The sequence below is a fragment of the Trachypithecus francoisi genome, unplaced genomic scaffold, assembly GCF_009764315.1.
Source record: "Trachypithecus francoisi isolate TF-2019V2 unplaced genomic scaffold, Tfra_2.0 Lachesis_group4, whole genome shotgun sequence".
Classification (NCBI taxonomy): Eukaryota; Metazoa; Chordata; class Mammalia; order Primates; family Cercopithecidae; genus Trachypithecus; species Trachypithecus francoisi.
Window position 1 is genome coordinate 84,282,286 of NW_022681469.1, and position 12,069 is coordinate 84,294,354.

A 12,069-nucleotide genomic window follows, 5' to 3' on the forward strand; every position below is an offset into this window, starting at 1 on the left:
AGGAGGGTTTAGACTTGTGGACTCTGAAAACTCTTATCTAGGACCCTTTTCAAGTGAATTTTGGGTTGTATTTCCCTTCTGACATCCTCTTTTTAAAGTTTTGTCAAAAATTGTACCCTGGCTCTATGCTGCCATGGATCAAAATGAATTAACCTAAATGTAACTCCCTAGAATACAGTTGTTAAGAGAAGAGACTTGGAGCCAGACACAGGAAACAAACTCCTGCTCCACTGCTTTTTAGCTGACAAATCAGTTAGGAGGTAAATTAGTATAGGTGAGAGGTCACAAAAACCAGATGCAAGTAGCGGAAATAGGAACGGAAAAACATGAACTAAAGGGAGCTTGATAGCTAATCATAAGTGGGATATAGGAGAATTTTTTAAATGGCCCTGAAATTTCCACTTGGGACTACTGAATAAATTGCCGTCAACCAAAACAAGAACTAAAAGAGGAAGGCCATGTGTTTAGCAAGGATGCTAATAAAGTGATACAGGGGAATCAAAGTTTATATCCCTCTCAATAATTCTCTAATAAATTCTCTATTATTCTCATCATAAATATGCATGGAAACAACTAAAGTGAGGTATCCTAAATATATACATCTATATTATCTATACACATACACACACATACACATGCTGTGACAAAGGTAAGGAAAGACACTATTTCAGTATGTGCATGCTTAACTTATGTATATCATAAAAAATCAGGCTATGGAAGAGAAGAAGAATGCCACATGCATCTGATTTTCAATTTTTATTTTCATAGACTCAGGGGGTATAAGTGCAGTTGTGTTACATGGATATATCGTGTAGTGGTGAAGTCTGGGCATTTAATGTACCCATCACCCAAATAGTGTACACCGTACCCAACAGGTAGTATTTCATCCCTCACCCTTCTCCCACCCTTTCACCTTTTGAAGTCACCAATGTCTATGATTCCACTCTATATGTCTATGTGTATTCATTGTTTAGCTTCTACTTAAAAGTGAGAACATAGGCATCAGATTTGATATGGGTCCTGATATTTAATTCAAAAAGAGAATCAAAAGTATACTCAGTTGTAGTTATTTAAAAGGAGAAAACGTACCCATTTCTTATGATTAGTATTTCTTCTAAGTGTCTAATCATTAATTGAAATACTTACTTAAAATACAGATCACTGGCTCCTCTCCTGATGATTCTGGTTTGGGGGGTCTGAAACAGGAGGAACCAGGAATCTATACATTTACAAGCATTAACAGATGATTCTTTCTCATCATTAGCCAAGTTTGGAAAACCATAATTAAAGGCAAGGTTCCCAGAAGCCCTAGTGCCTCAGTAATTTTTTAATGGTACCTCAGGCCAAAATAAATACCCACCCTTTCTATTTATGAAATTGATAGATCCAAATTTGATATTTGTAGTTGTTAATATGGTCCAACAGATGTCACTGTGTTTCCCTCAAAAAGTTAAACTATCCCACAGAACCCTAGGAATTCCGAAGCACCCCAGGGCACTGAAGCACTGTTTACAAGCTACAGCCTAAAGGGATTTTTTTCTGGCATAGAATATAAGTAAAATCTCTGAATGGGTCTTTTATAAGATCATGAAACAAAGTGAACTTTGTGTTCCACAAATTCCATTGCTTTTAGTATCATTTGTTGCTGTTTTCATATGGTGTGTGTATATATATATATGTGTGTGTGTGTATATATATGTATATATATGTGTGTGTATATATATATAGAACAGGCATACCAAACATTTTTCTACAGAAGCAGAGAGCACATTTATTTTGTATGTGTGTGTTGGGGGGGGGCATAGATTATCTTGATTGCATATTCTTTTCCTATCCATTCTCTCGCAGCCCTTTAAACATGTAAAAACCATTCTTACCTCCTGAATTTGACCTACAGGCTGCAGTTTGCCAACAACTACTGTAGTGTTAAAACCTAGAGTATAACATGAAAGTGCAATTCACTGAGGGTGATTCTGCAAGATTGCAAGCCCTCAGTGCTTTTGTTTTCCTTTTTCCCCTTTTTGCTCCAGGGAAGACTATGCAAGGAATACGGGAAGGGCCTACTGATTTCAAAACTACTGTAAACAGAGGGTGGCCATAGAATTTTCTTGCTCTAAATTCTTGACTTAAGGAGGATCTGCAAGTTATTCCAGTTTAATAAAGAATCCCTGTTGAATTTCCAAGAAAAGGAAATAGGGTATTGCACTAAGCCCTTTATCAATTATTGGCTGATTATGTGAATGGCTAATGAGATTTCACAATTATAACTAATCAGGCAATCCTTAGTTTATAATAGATTAATGTTTACAGAATGTGCCGTTTGATGTTTCTAGGTTTTATTCCCAAAATTGTGTGGCTGTCTTGAAATTATGCATTGTGCTTAGAACTTAGGTTTTTACGTCGCTTTTTTCTTTGTTTTGTTTTTTTGGTTTTTGTTGAGACGGAGTTTCGCTCGTGTTGCACAGGCTGGAGTGCAATGGCGCGATCTCAGCTCACTGCAACCTCCGCCTCCTGGGTTCAAGTGATTCTCCTGCTTCAGCCTCCTGAGTAGCTGTGATTACAGGCGCCTGCCACCACGCCCGGTTAATTTTTTGTATTTTTCGTAGAGGTGGGGTCTCCCCACGTTGGCCAGCCTGTTTTCGACTTCAAGAATCCAGTATGACAAGTATGCACGTTCCTGTGCTAGTCATAAAAGAAATAAATACCACTGGCAATAGTGGTCTTGAGAAAAACTATGATATTTCTTGAGGAAATTCCAATCCATATTTAAAAAGAAAAAAAGTACAATTTTTAAAAAGTGTACCATATAGGTTCTTCCAAGTTACAATCTTACAGTCTTCACCAAAAAGATGTTTTGTCGACTAAAGCTTTCCTACAACTTTAAGTCATTACTTCTTTTGCAGGTTGTCATAAGAACCCTGAAATTACCGCTGAAAACATTTTATAAATTTATTTATCCATAGAGACTCCAATATTCCACAAGGGCAGGGACAGCGTGTTTTGCTCACCATTTTATCCCCAAGCACACAGAATTGTGTCTACAGCCTATTAGGTGTTAAATAAATATTTGTGAACTTATTATCAAAGACAAAACTACATTTAGTCAGAATCATCCAGTGAAAAGCATTTTGCATTTGATGACTAGTAGACTTAGATGAACAGTTCCAGGACCACCGCTAATTTTCCTTGGGTCATTAGAAACATCCCTTCAGGGCTGCGGAGGGAAAATCCAATCTGGCCGCTGCCCCACAGCCCCTTTCCGTTCCGCGCGTTTGCCTCCCCGTTCTGATGAAGGAGGAAATGGAGGCGGAAGAGCAGCAGCGATTTTCTTAGCCATTTTCTTACCAACAGAGGCCAAAGGAAGCAGCAGGGCACTACACTACGGGTTGTCTTTGCGAGGAAGTGGCATTGGGCAGAGATGCAGTTCAGCAAACTTATCATTGCAGCAATTTTGGAGCTGACTTTTCGACAATGCAAGATCTAGAAATGTGTGCAAGACATGCGAAAAGAACCACCATTAACACTGAAGATGTGAAGCTCTTAGCCAGAAGGAGTAATTCACTGCTAAAATACATCACAGACAAAAGTGAAGAGCTTGCTCAGATTAACCTAGAACGAAAGGCACAGAAGACAAAGAAGAGGATGCAAACAAAAATGTAAGGGAGCCAGCAGAGGCTGGAGTACAGGAAAGTTAAGAATTAAACTCTCCCGCTGCTTGGAAAATGCAGCTTTCTGCAGGTAGAGCCACCTAGTATGTATATGGCCACAAAGGGAATTTTGAAGGGATAAATAGAGATTTTTTAAAAAGGCTAGATGGCTTTTTGTGTTGTATTTTCCAAGTCGTTAACTGCAAACGCTGGTTTTAAAGAGAACTGGACACTCAAGCAAAATACTCTTACTCCCATGTCTCACTACAGCACATGCAAATGGTGTAGTTGAATGGTATATCGGAAATTATCGCAATTAAAATTGTGTGAGCAATTTGAAAGAAAAAGAAAAAAAGAAACATCTCTTTCATCTTTCAGAGTGTATTTCCTTATGTGTCAAACTGTAATATTTCTATCTGTCGCCAGCTCCCAGGGATGCTGCTGGAACCACGTGAGAGAGCGCGTTCACTTGCTCTACAAAAAGCGAAGGAAGGCGGTTAGCAGCCCAGCCTACCCAGGCCGCTTAAGGCCAACTACTTGGGAACCTCCACGTCACCTCGATATATACGGGACCACCCGTAACCCGTGAACTACGGAATCCCTAACCTCGCATCACTTGGCTGCTGCCCCGCAGATGCCCTAGGCGCCCCGAGAAAGGCGGTGGGGGGGGGGGGGACCCGTGCCAGGCTGGCGGGCGGCCACAGACAGGGCTACCAGTAGCAACCGCTCAGGGGTGAGGCCGGAAGTCCCATCCGACCTCGCGGGCAGCCAGCGATAGGCCCATTCGAACTCGACCTTGTTTTGGCGTTGCTAGGAGACGCGGCTCCTGCGCGCCCCCAACAGGCCGGCGCCCGGGCGGCGCGCGGGAGGGGGCGGGGACTGTCGCGTGGAGCTGCTGGGCGAGCACCGTTAGGGCAGCCTGGCGCGCGGCGCCCGCCAGGCGCCCAGTCCTCCGCCGTCGCCCACGCCTCCCGGGTGCCAGGGAACAGGTATCGGCGCGCCTCCCCAGCGGCTGGGAGAAACGCTGAGTGAAGAGAGGAAGGACGGTTAGTCAGGTGAGCTGCGGCTGGGTGGGCGGCCGCGGCGGCCACGCCCTGTCGAGGGAGAAGAGCCGATTGTGTACGGAGGGGCAGGGTGAAGGGATCCCGCTCCGGGGAGGGTGGGCTTACCCTAGCGGGCGCGCCAGGTCTAATCTCTAGCACCTCAGGGGCCCGCGCGGTCACAGCCGGCACCCGTGGGCCTGCGGACAAAGGGTTAACGCGTTGGCGGTGACTGCGGGCCCCGGATGTGAGAGCCTCAGCTTGGCGCCCTGGCTGCGCTGCAGGTGCGCCGGGCCGAACGGAGTCGGCAGCCTGGCGGCGACCTGACCGCCTGAGGCCCCCCTTCACCTGCAGCGGCTGCTTGGCTCCCTCCGAGAACGCCGCCTTTTCTAACTTAAGGGCAACAGGTGGTGCCGGTGGACCGAGAGAGCCCAGCTCCGCAGTACTGGGAGCGGCAATTACCCTCACCAATTACGGAGCGGGGGCGGGAGTTGCATGGCTACCCTGATGCGGGTGACCAATGGGATTTGGGATCATGGGTGGACCGGGAGGAGTGGGCGTGGTCGGAGTCTGAGTCCAAGGTTTCTAGTGCGATAACTGCCAGAGCTGCTTGGAGAGCTAAGCTGGAAAGAGGTGGGGGTGCTTATCCCTGCGTGGAAACGCTTGCCAATGCTTTCTCATTTGGACCCAGACTCCAGATCGGGAGGTGAGAACGTTGTTATTTTGGAAGGGGTAGGAGGTAATAGTGATCTTGGGTATGCTGTTAGGCATGTGGAATTAGATTCCCAAGATAGGACTATCTGCTTATGAGTTTTCTGCCAAATAGGCACTTTGTGGTTATGGCCACTTAGACCACATATTGTTAACTAGGTTCTTTCCAGAATGAGGTCTTTGAGGTTTGGGGGCCCAGGAGAAAAACGTACATATTACTGCATTTTAAGTAAACCAGATAATTTCAATCACTGTTATTCCATCATTTGTTTTGAATTGTGTGTGTTTTTATGTACGTTTCATATCTCGTCTGGTTTAGCGAAGCAAGTTGTAGTAAGTTCTTCGTGTTGTTTATTTTAGCAAAGTAGAGAAAATCTGTTTTAATGTATTATTTCAGGAGAATAACTTATTATTTCTTCCCTCTCCCAGCAGTCTTATAGCTGAATCAGCTACCAAGAGAAGTTCTAAAGCAAGAAGAGAAAAGCACTTCAATTTGGGACATTTATTTGCACCTGGAAATGGGGAATGGGCTATCAGACCAGACTTCTATCCTGTCCAGCCTGCCTTCATTTCAATCCTTCCACATTGTTATTCTGGGTTTGGACTGTGCTGGAAAGACAACTGTCTTATACAGGCTGCAGTTCAATGAATTTGTAAATACCGTACCTACCAAAGGATTTAACACTGAGAAAATTAAGGTAACCTTGGGAAATTCTAAAACAGTCACGTTTCACTTCTGGGATGTAGGTGGTCAGGAGAAGTTAAGGCCACTGTGGAAGTCATATACTAGATGCACAGATGGCATTGTATTTGTTGTGGACTCTGTTGATGTCGAAAGGATGGAGGAAGCCAAAACTGAACTTCACAAAATAACTAGGATATCAGAAAATCAAGGAGTCCCTGTACTTATAGTTGCTAACAAACAAGACTTGAGGAACTCATTGTCTCTTTCAGAAATTGAGAAATTGTTAGCAATGGGTGAACTGAGCTCATCAACTCCTTGGCATTTGCAGCCTACCTGTGCAATCATAGGAGATGGCCTAAAGGAAGGACTTGAGAAACTACATGATATGATCATTAAAAGAAGAAAAATGTTGCGGCAACAGAAAAAGAAAAGATGAATATCAGTACCTATTGTATCTGTGTGGAGTAGGTTTTCTCTGGTCTGATTTTGACAAATAGAAGAGTGTCTACAACCTGGTTTGCCTGTCTGCCCTCCTGGATGCTATTAAAGCTTTGTTTTGTTGAACAATCAGATGCCCAACTCTGTTGCCTTGTGGAAGATGAGTAAATGCAGTGCTTCTTAAAGTGGTCTCTTCTCCCTACCCCACAAATCTTTTGGTACTAGCATTTGGGGAAGCCAAGCAAGGATGGGAAATTGACCAGAACACAGTTGTGGAAATTTGGCCTGAAGTTAGTGAAATAAAACTTTCAAGAGTGTCTGCCTAGTGCTTTGTGCTTATATCTTTTTGCGGGGGAAGCCTTTGCAAGAAAACTGCATACAAGGCTTTGTAATGATCAAGTGCTAATCGATGGAAATGTTAAGGTAGATTAACATATATGCAGTTATATTGATCACATTGGTCCAACCAGTCCTTTTTTGAAGTAAGGAACAAGGAGTATTTTTTAAGTTTTGGCCAAATGATTTTTGATGCTTTCTGGAATCAAGTAATTTAATGGTATAGCTTAATTCTAGACAATGTTTAAGTTGGTCTACCTTTAATAAAAATAAGATATTTGGGGTGTATTCAAGTGCATGATTAGTTTTCCTGACAAAGCATGTTTTGGTGTGTAGTCTTACTTTTTAGAAATAGCTATGCATCGTTCTACACAGGTTTAAAACAACTTTTTGGGGGATTTAGGACTATTATAGAAATAGTTTGTTGTCAGAAGCACTTTCTCTTGAAGAACCTAAAATAATTGACTCATTCATAGTAAATATGGGCATGTAAACTAATAAATATGCACTGGATACATATATGGATTTATGAAGAAGGAAATTAATGATTTAGTCAAGAGGATGTAATTAAAATATGTGGTTTCTAAAATATTCCAGTTATGAGATATTTGTTTTATTAATATTTGCTGGCTGAAAACAAATGTGGTTTTTATATATTTTTGTAGTGTGTTGGGAAGAGCAAAAGCTTTATAAATATACTTGATGCGCTGTAGAATGAAAATGTAAAAGATGCGCTGTAGAATGAAAATGTAAAAGATACCCTGTATGTGTTCTGAGCTTTAATTTTTTGTTTACAAATTGAACAGTATTACATGGGCTGTCCAGTCCTGATTATAGGGAGGAAGAAATGGTAACAGTATGGCAGATAAGAATTACAATTATAGAAAATGAGGGGAAAGTAACAAACCTGTTTTATGAAAATTCACTGGTGCTGTTTACATTGGATAAAAAGCTCTATAAGGAGGAAAGACCTTTATCTAATTCTTATCTACAGACAGAGACTTACTTCCAGTGACCATATATTACTAAATCAGCTTATTTTTTATGTCTAAAGCAACAGCTGTTGGTTCTGAAAAATCACCGAAAGAAATGCATTTTGCTAGCAGGATTTGTTTTGGCTTTTTTTTTTGTTTTTTGTTTGTTTGTTTGTTTTTAGTGGCATAACTGAGTGTTTGGAACCTTGATTCTTGTGTCACACAAAATGAATGAAGTAGCTTCATGTGGAGACTTCATATGTTAAATATTCCTGCACTAGTGATGGTCACTTAGAATGTTTATAGAAATGTGGATAATTACTACCAATAAACTACTTGAGGCACTAGGAGAATAGTATTAGATTTTGAATTTTAATGTATTTCCACTTTTGCTGAAGCTTTTAATTAGATGTGAAATAACAACTGACCAGCTAGGCTGTTTAGTCCCATAGTAGTTTAGATCTGCTTAGATGTGACAGGCATTGAAGGCTATTTTCTTTTTTTTTTTTTTTTCTCCCTTCACTGGTGATGAAGTCATGGTATCTGCTGCAAACATGAGTAGATCCATGATGGATTAATAAAGCTTTCTGGAAAAAAAAAATCAGTGTATCAATTAGATTTTTCAGTTTGCCTGTACTTTCTGTCTACCTACTATATAAAATAGTGCTGTTTTTAACTATTTCAAAAGCTTGTGTGTTGACCCTTTGTAGCCTAAGAACATAAGCAAATTGTTATCTAAGTTTTTCATATTTAATGGGCAAAAACAAAAGACAAAATGGCATGAACACTGTACAAACTTTGATTTATAGAAGACAATTTCAGCTATAAAACCCATCATAAGATTTTCTAGCGTGCTAAGTTCAAGTTCCCTACCCCCATTTTAGTTATTAGCACCATAGTATAATGAGTCTTTAAATCCTGAAGAGTTTAGACTATGCTTTTATATCTAGTTTTCTATTATGGCGCACCATTTCTAGTGCATATTTCTAAAATATTTTCTTGTATTTGAAGTTACTTGGTTTAATACAAAATATTAAGGACTGCTCAGCCGAATCCAAATTAATATCAAAGAACAAAGTTTAAGAAAAAACCTTTTGATAAAGATAATTAATTTTAAAAATATGCAGAATTGTTCTTAAAATAGTTTATAATGGTGTTCTTAAACCATCAAAAGTTTACTAAGACTTAATCATGGAAAAATGAACTAAATATAGGGAGACAAAAAATGAAGTTATTAATATATATAAGAAGAATTACTAGTCTGTAAATGAATGATGGTTTATGAACAGAGGGAAAGACATAGACTTTGTTTGTACAAGGCAATTTTTTTTTTTTTTTTGAGACAGAGTCTTGCTCTCTTGCCCAGGCTGTAGTGCGGTGGCACAATCTTAGCTCACTACAACCTCTGCCTCCTGTGTTCAAGTGATTCTCCTGTCTTAGCTTCCCAAGCAGCTGAGATTACAGGTACACCATCACACCCAGCTAATTTTTATTTTTAGTAGAGGGGGTTTCACCATGTTGGCCAGGCTGTTCTCGAACTCCTGACCTCAGGTGATCCTCCTGCCTCAGCCTCCCAAAGTGCTGGGATTACAGAAATTAGCCACCACGCCCAGCCTGTACAAGGCATTTGACACAAGAATTGTTCCATTAATAATTCATCGTGATGTTGAAGGAAATCTTCAGTATTTCAGGGTTCTGTTTAATATAACAATTTTCCTTTGTAATGTAAACAGTGATTTCATCAGTGATAATAAAGATGCAAAAAAAAATGTTTTATCAAACTTTAGATGATGTAAAACAGCATTCAGCTGATGCAATTGAGAATCTTGAGTACACCATCATTTGAAGCTGAAATTTTACCTTTAAGGTCTAAATTTGGCAGAACATTCTGGAAATAGATCATAGTGTTATGAAATACTAGAGTGTCTAAGCCTTAATATGAACCAATATAAGGTGCCAATGCAGAGTCATAATGTTAATATTAAAATCTATGAAGATTAGAGGTAATAGTCTCAACAAACCACAGCCAGAGTATATATCCAATTCTGTTCATGCATATTAAAAATATGGGAATACCTGTACAGGAAGCTAGTTTAGGAGGATGTTAAATGTACTGGCTAAAAACATGAGCTTTGGAGTCAGATCAGTGTTCAAATCCTGGCTCTCCCATTATTGCACATGACCTTATAGCAAATTCCTTGCAACTTAGGATGAGAATGCCCTCCTGGCTAAATGACTGTCTCATATAATTTTGAGAGGGTTGAAATAACGTGTATAAACTTTCACATATTGCCAAGCATTTGATAAAAACTGACCTATTGTTAACCAGTAGGAATCAATATATTTATTATTTCATCTGGGGCAATTTACTTGCAGCCTTAGTTTCTTAATTTGTAATGTAAGGATTATATCTACCATTAGGGTATAACCTTGATTTAAAAGGATTAAATCAAGCAATGATATTTAGCAGAGTAACTGACACTTAAGCATTCAATGGATAGTTTTTTTTTATTTTTGTTTTTGTTTTTGTGAGAAAGAGTCTTGTTCTGTCACCCAGGCTAGAGTGCAGTGGCGCAATCTCGGCTCACTGCAAGCTCAGCCTCCCGGGTTCAGGCCATTCTCCTGCCTCAGCCTCCCAAGTAGCTGGGACTACAGGCCCCAGCCACCACGCCTGGCTAATTTTTTCTGTTTTTTTAGTAGAGAATAGAGATGGGGTTTCACCGTGTTAGCCAGGAAGGTCTCGATCTCCTGACCTCGTGATCCGTCTGCCTCAGCCTCCCAAAGTGCTGGGATTACAGGCATGAGCCACCGCGCCTGGCCCATGGATAGTTATTAATAGCCAGAATACTTTATGATCAATGTATTTAAAGAAAATACTTGTTTTGGCGGGGGAATGACTATAACATGGTGCACTCATACATGTCACAAAATGGCAACTTGGTGGAACTTGGTGAAAGTCTAAATATGCTGAACTCCCTTGAAATATGGATCATTTCCTTAGGTTTCTAAAGTACCAATTTATTGTAACAATATTATCCTACCTTTCCCTGTAAGAGACAAAATTTAATTTAAAATCTCAGTTATTTTCTGGTGTAGACATACATCAAAATACAATACCTCACTTTTCAGACATTAAAATTTGAAACTATACATTATGGTTCTTCAAAATGCCTCAAGATTGTTATCTATAATTCACAAATATTTTCTAATAATAAGAATCTGTATGCCAACATTTAATGGAAATTTGCAGTATCTGTGGGCACATCTGGTTGGTGATAGTGGTTGTGTTTGGCGGTGGTTATGTGTGCTGTGTTATTTTCCAGTTACTTTCAGTCTTTTGTCTCGTTTTGTCTCCTGTTTATGTTGCTGTGAAGTGGAGATTGCCTGTATTAGTGGTTGAAGAGAGATGTTGAAGTTGATTCATTTCAATGAAGGTCTACCTTTAGATAAAATCTTAACTTTTTATTATGACAGATTTCAACCTTATACAAGAGTGGAATAATAAAACAAACACACCCAAGTATCTGTCATCTAGTTTCAGTAGTTATCAACTCAGGGTCAATCTGGTTTCCTCTATACTTCCGTTCACTTCCTTCCATGCCACCTTCCTTTTCCCTCCACTTCTAGATTATTTTGAAGTGAGTTCTGGAAATTACATTTTATTTATAAATATTTTGGTATATGTGTCTAAAAGATATTCACTTAAAAATTTTCACTATCACATGTAAAAAAATATATACTTCTTCAAAATAACCAAATATCCATCCAGTGTTTAGATTTCTATTTTTTTTATTATTATTATTTGAGACAGTCTTGCTCCTTTCGACCAGGCTGGAGTGCAATGGCACGATCTCGGTTAACTGCAACCTCAGTCTCCCGGGTTCAAGCAATTCTCCTGCCTCAGCCTCCCCAGTAGCTAGGATTACAGACATGCACCACCATGCAGGGCTAATTTTTGTATTTTTAGTGGATACAAGGTTTCACCATGTTGGCGAGGCTGGTCTTGAACACCTGACCTCATGATTCGCCCAAAGTGCTGGGATTGCAGGCGTGAGAATACAGAAAATTAGCTGGGCATGGTGGCACATGCCTGGAGTCCCAGCTACTCAGGAGGCTGAGGCAGGAGGATTGCTTGAACCCAGGAGGCAGAGGTTGCAGTGAGCCAAGATCGCACCATCGCCCTCTCGCCTGGGCGATGACAGCAAAACTCCATCTCAAAAAAAAACTATATATTTGAT

General features: G+C 40.2%; 1 protein-coding gene and 1 pseudogene across 3 annotated transcripts; both read left to right on the forward strand.

Moving 5' to 3' along the window:
• The first annotated feature begins 3,288 nt into the window (after positions 1-3,288).
• On the forward strand, positions 3,289-3,695 carry LOC117072521 (annotated as a pseudogene).
• Positions 3,696-4,479: 784 nt separating this feature from the next.
• Positions 4,480-7,145, forward strand: ARL4A (ADP ribosylation factor like GTPase 4A). 3 transcript variants are annotated; one of them, XM_033192787.1, is made up of 2 exons: positions 4,480-4,702; positions 5,831-6,844. In XM_033192787.1, the coding sequence occupies exon 2, from the start codon at positions 5,917-5,919 to the stop codon at positions 6,517-6,519; it is 603 nt and encodes a 200-aa protein (XP_033048678.1). In that variant the 5' UTR covers positions 4,480-4,702; positions 5,831-5,916; the 3' UTR covers positions 6,520-6,844. The 3 variants fall into 3 exon arrangements, with proteins under 3 accessions (XP_033048678.1, XP_033048676.1, XP_033048675.1); XM_033192785.1 differs by lacking the exon at positions 4,480-4,702 and adding an exon at positions 4,793-5,393 and having other exon boundaries at positions 5,828-7,145; XM_033192784.1 differs by lacking the exon at positions 4,480-4,702 and adding an exon at positions 5,237-5,393 and having other exon boundaries at positions 5,831-7,145.
• Positions 7,146-12,069: the final 4,924 nt, after the last annotated feature.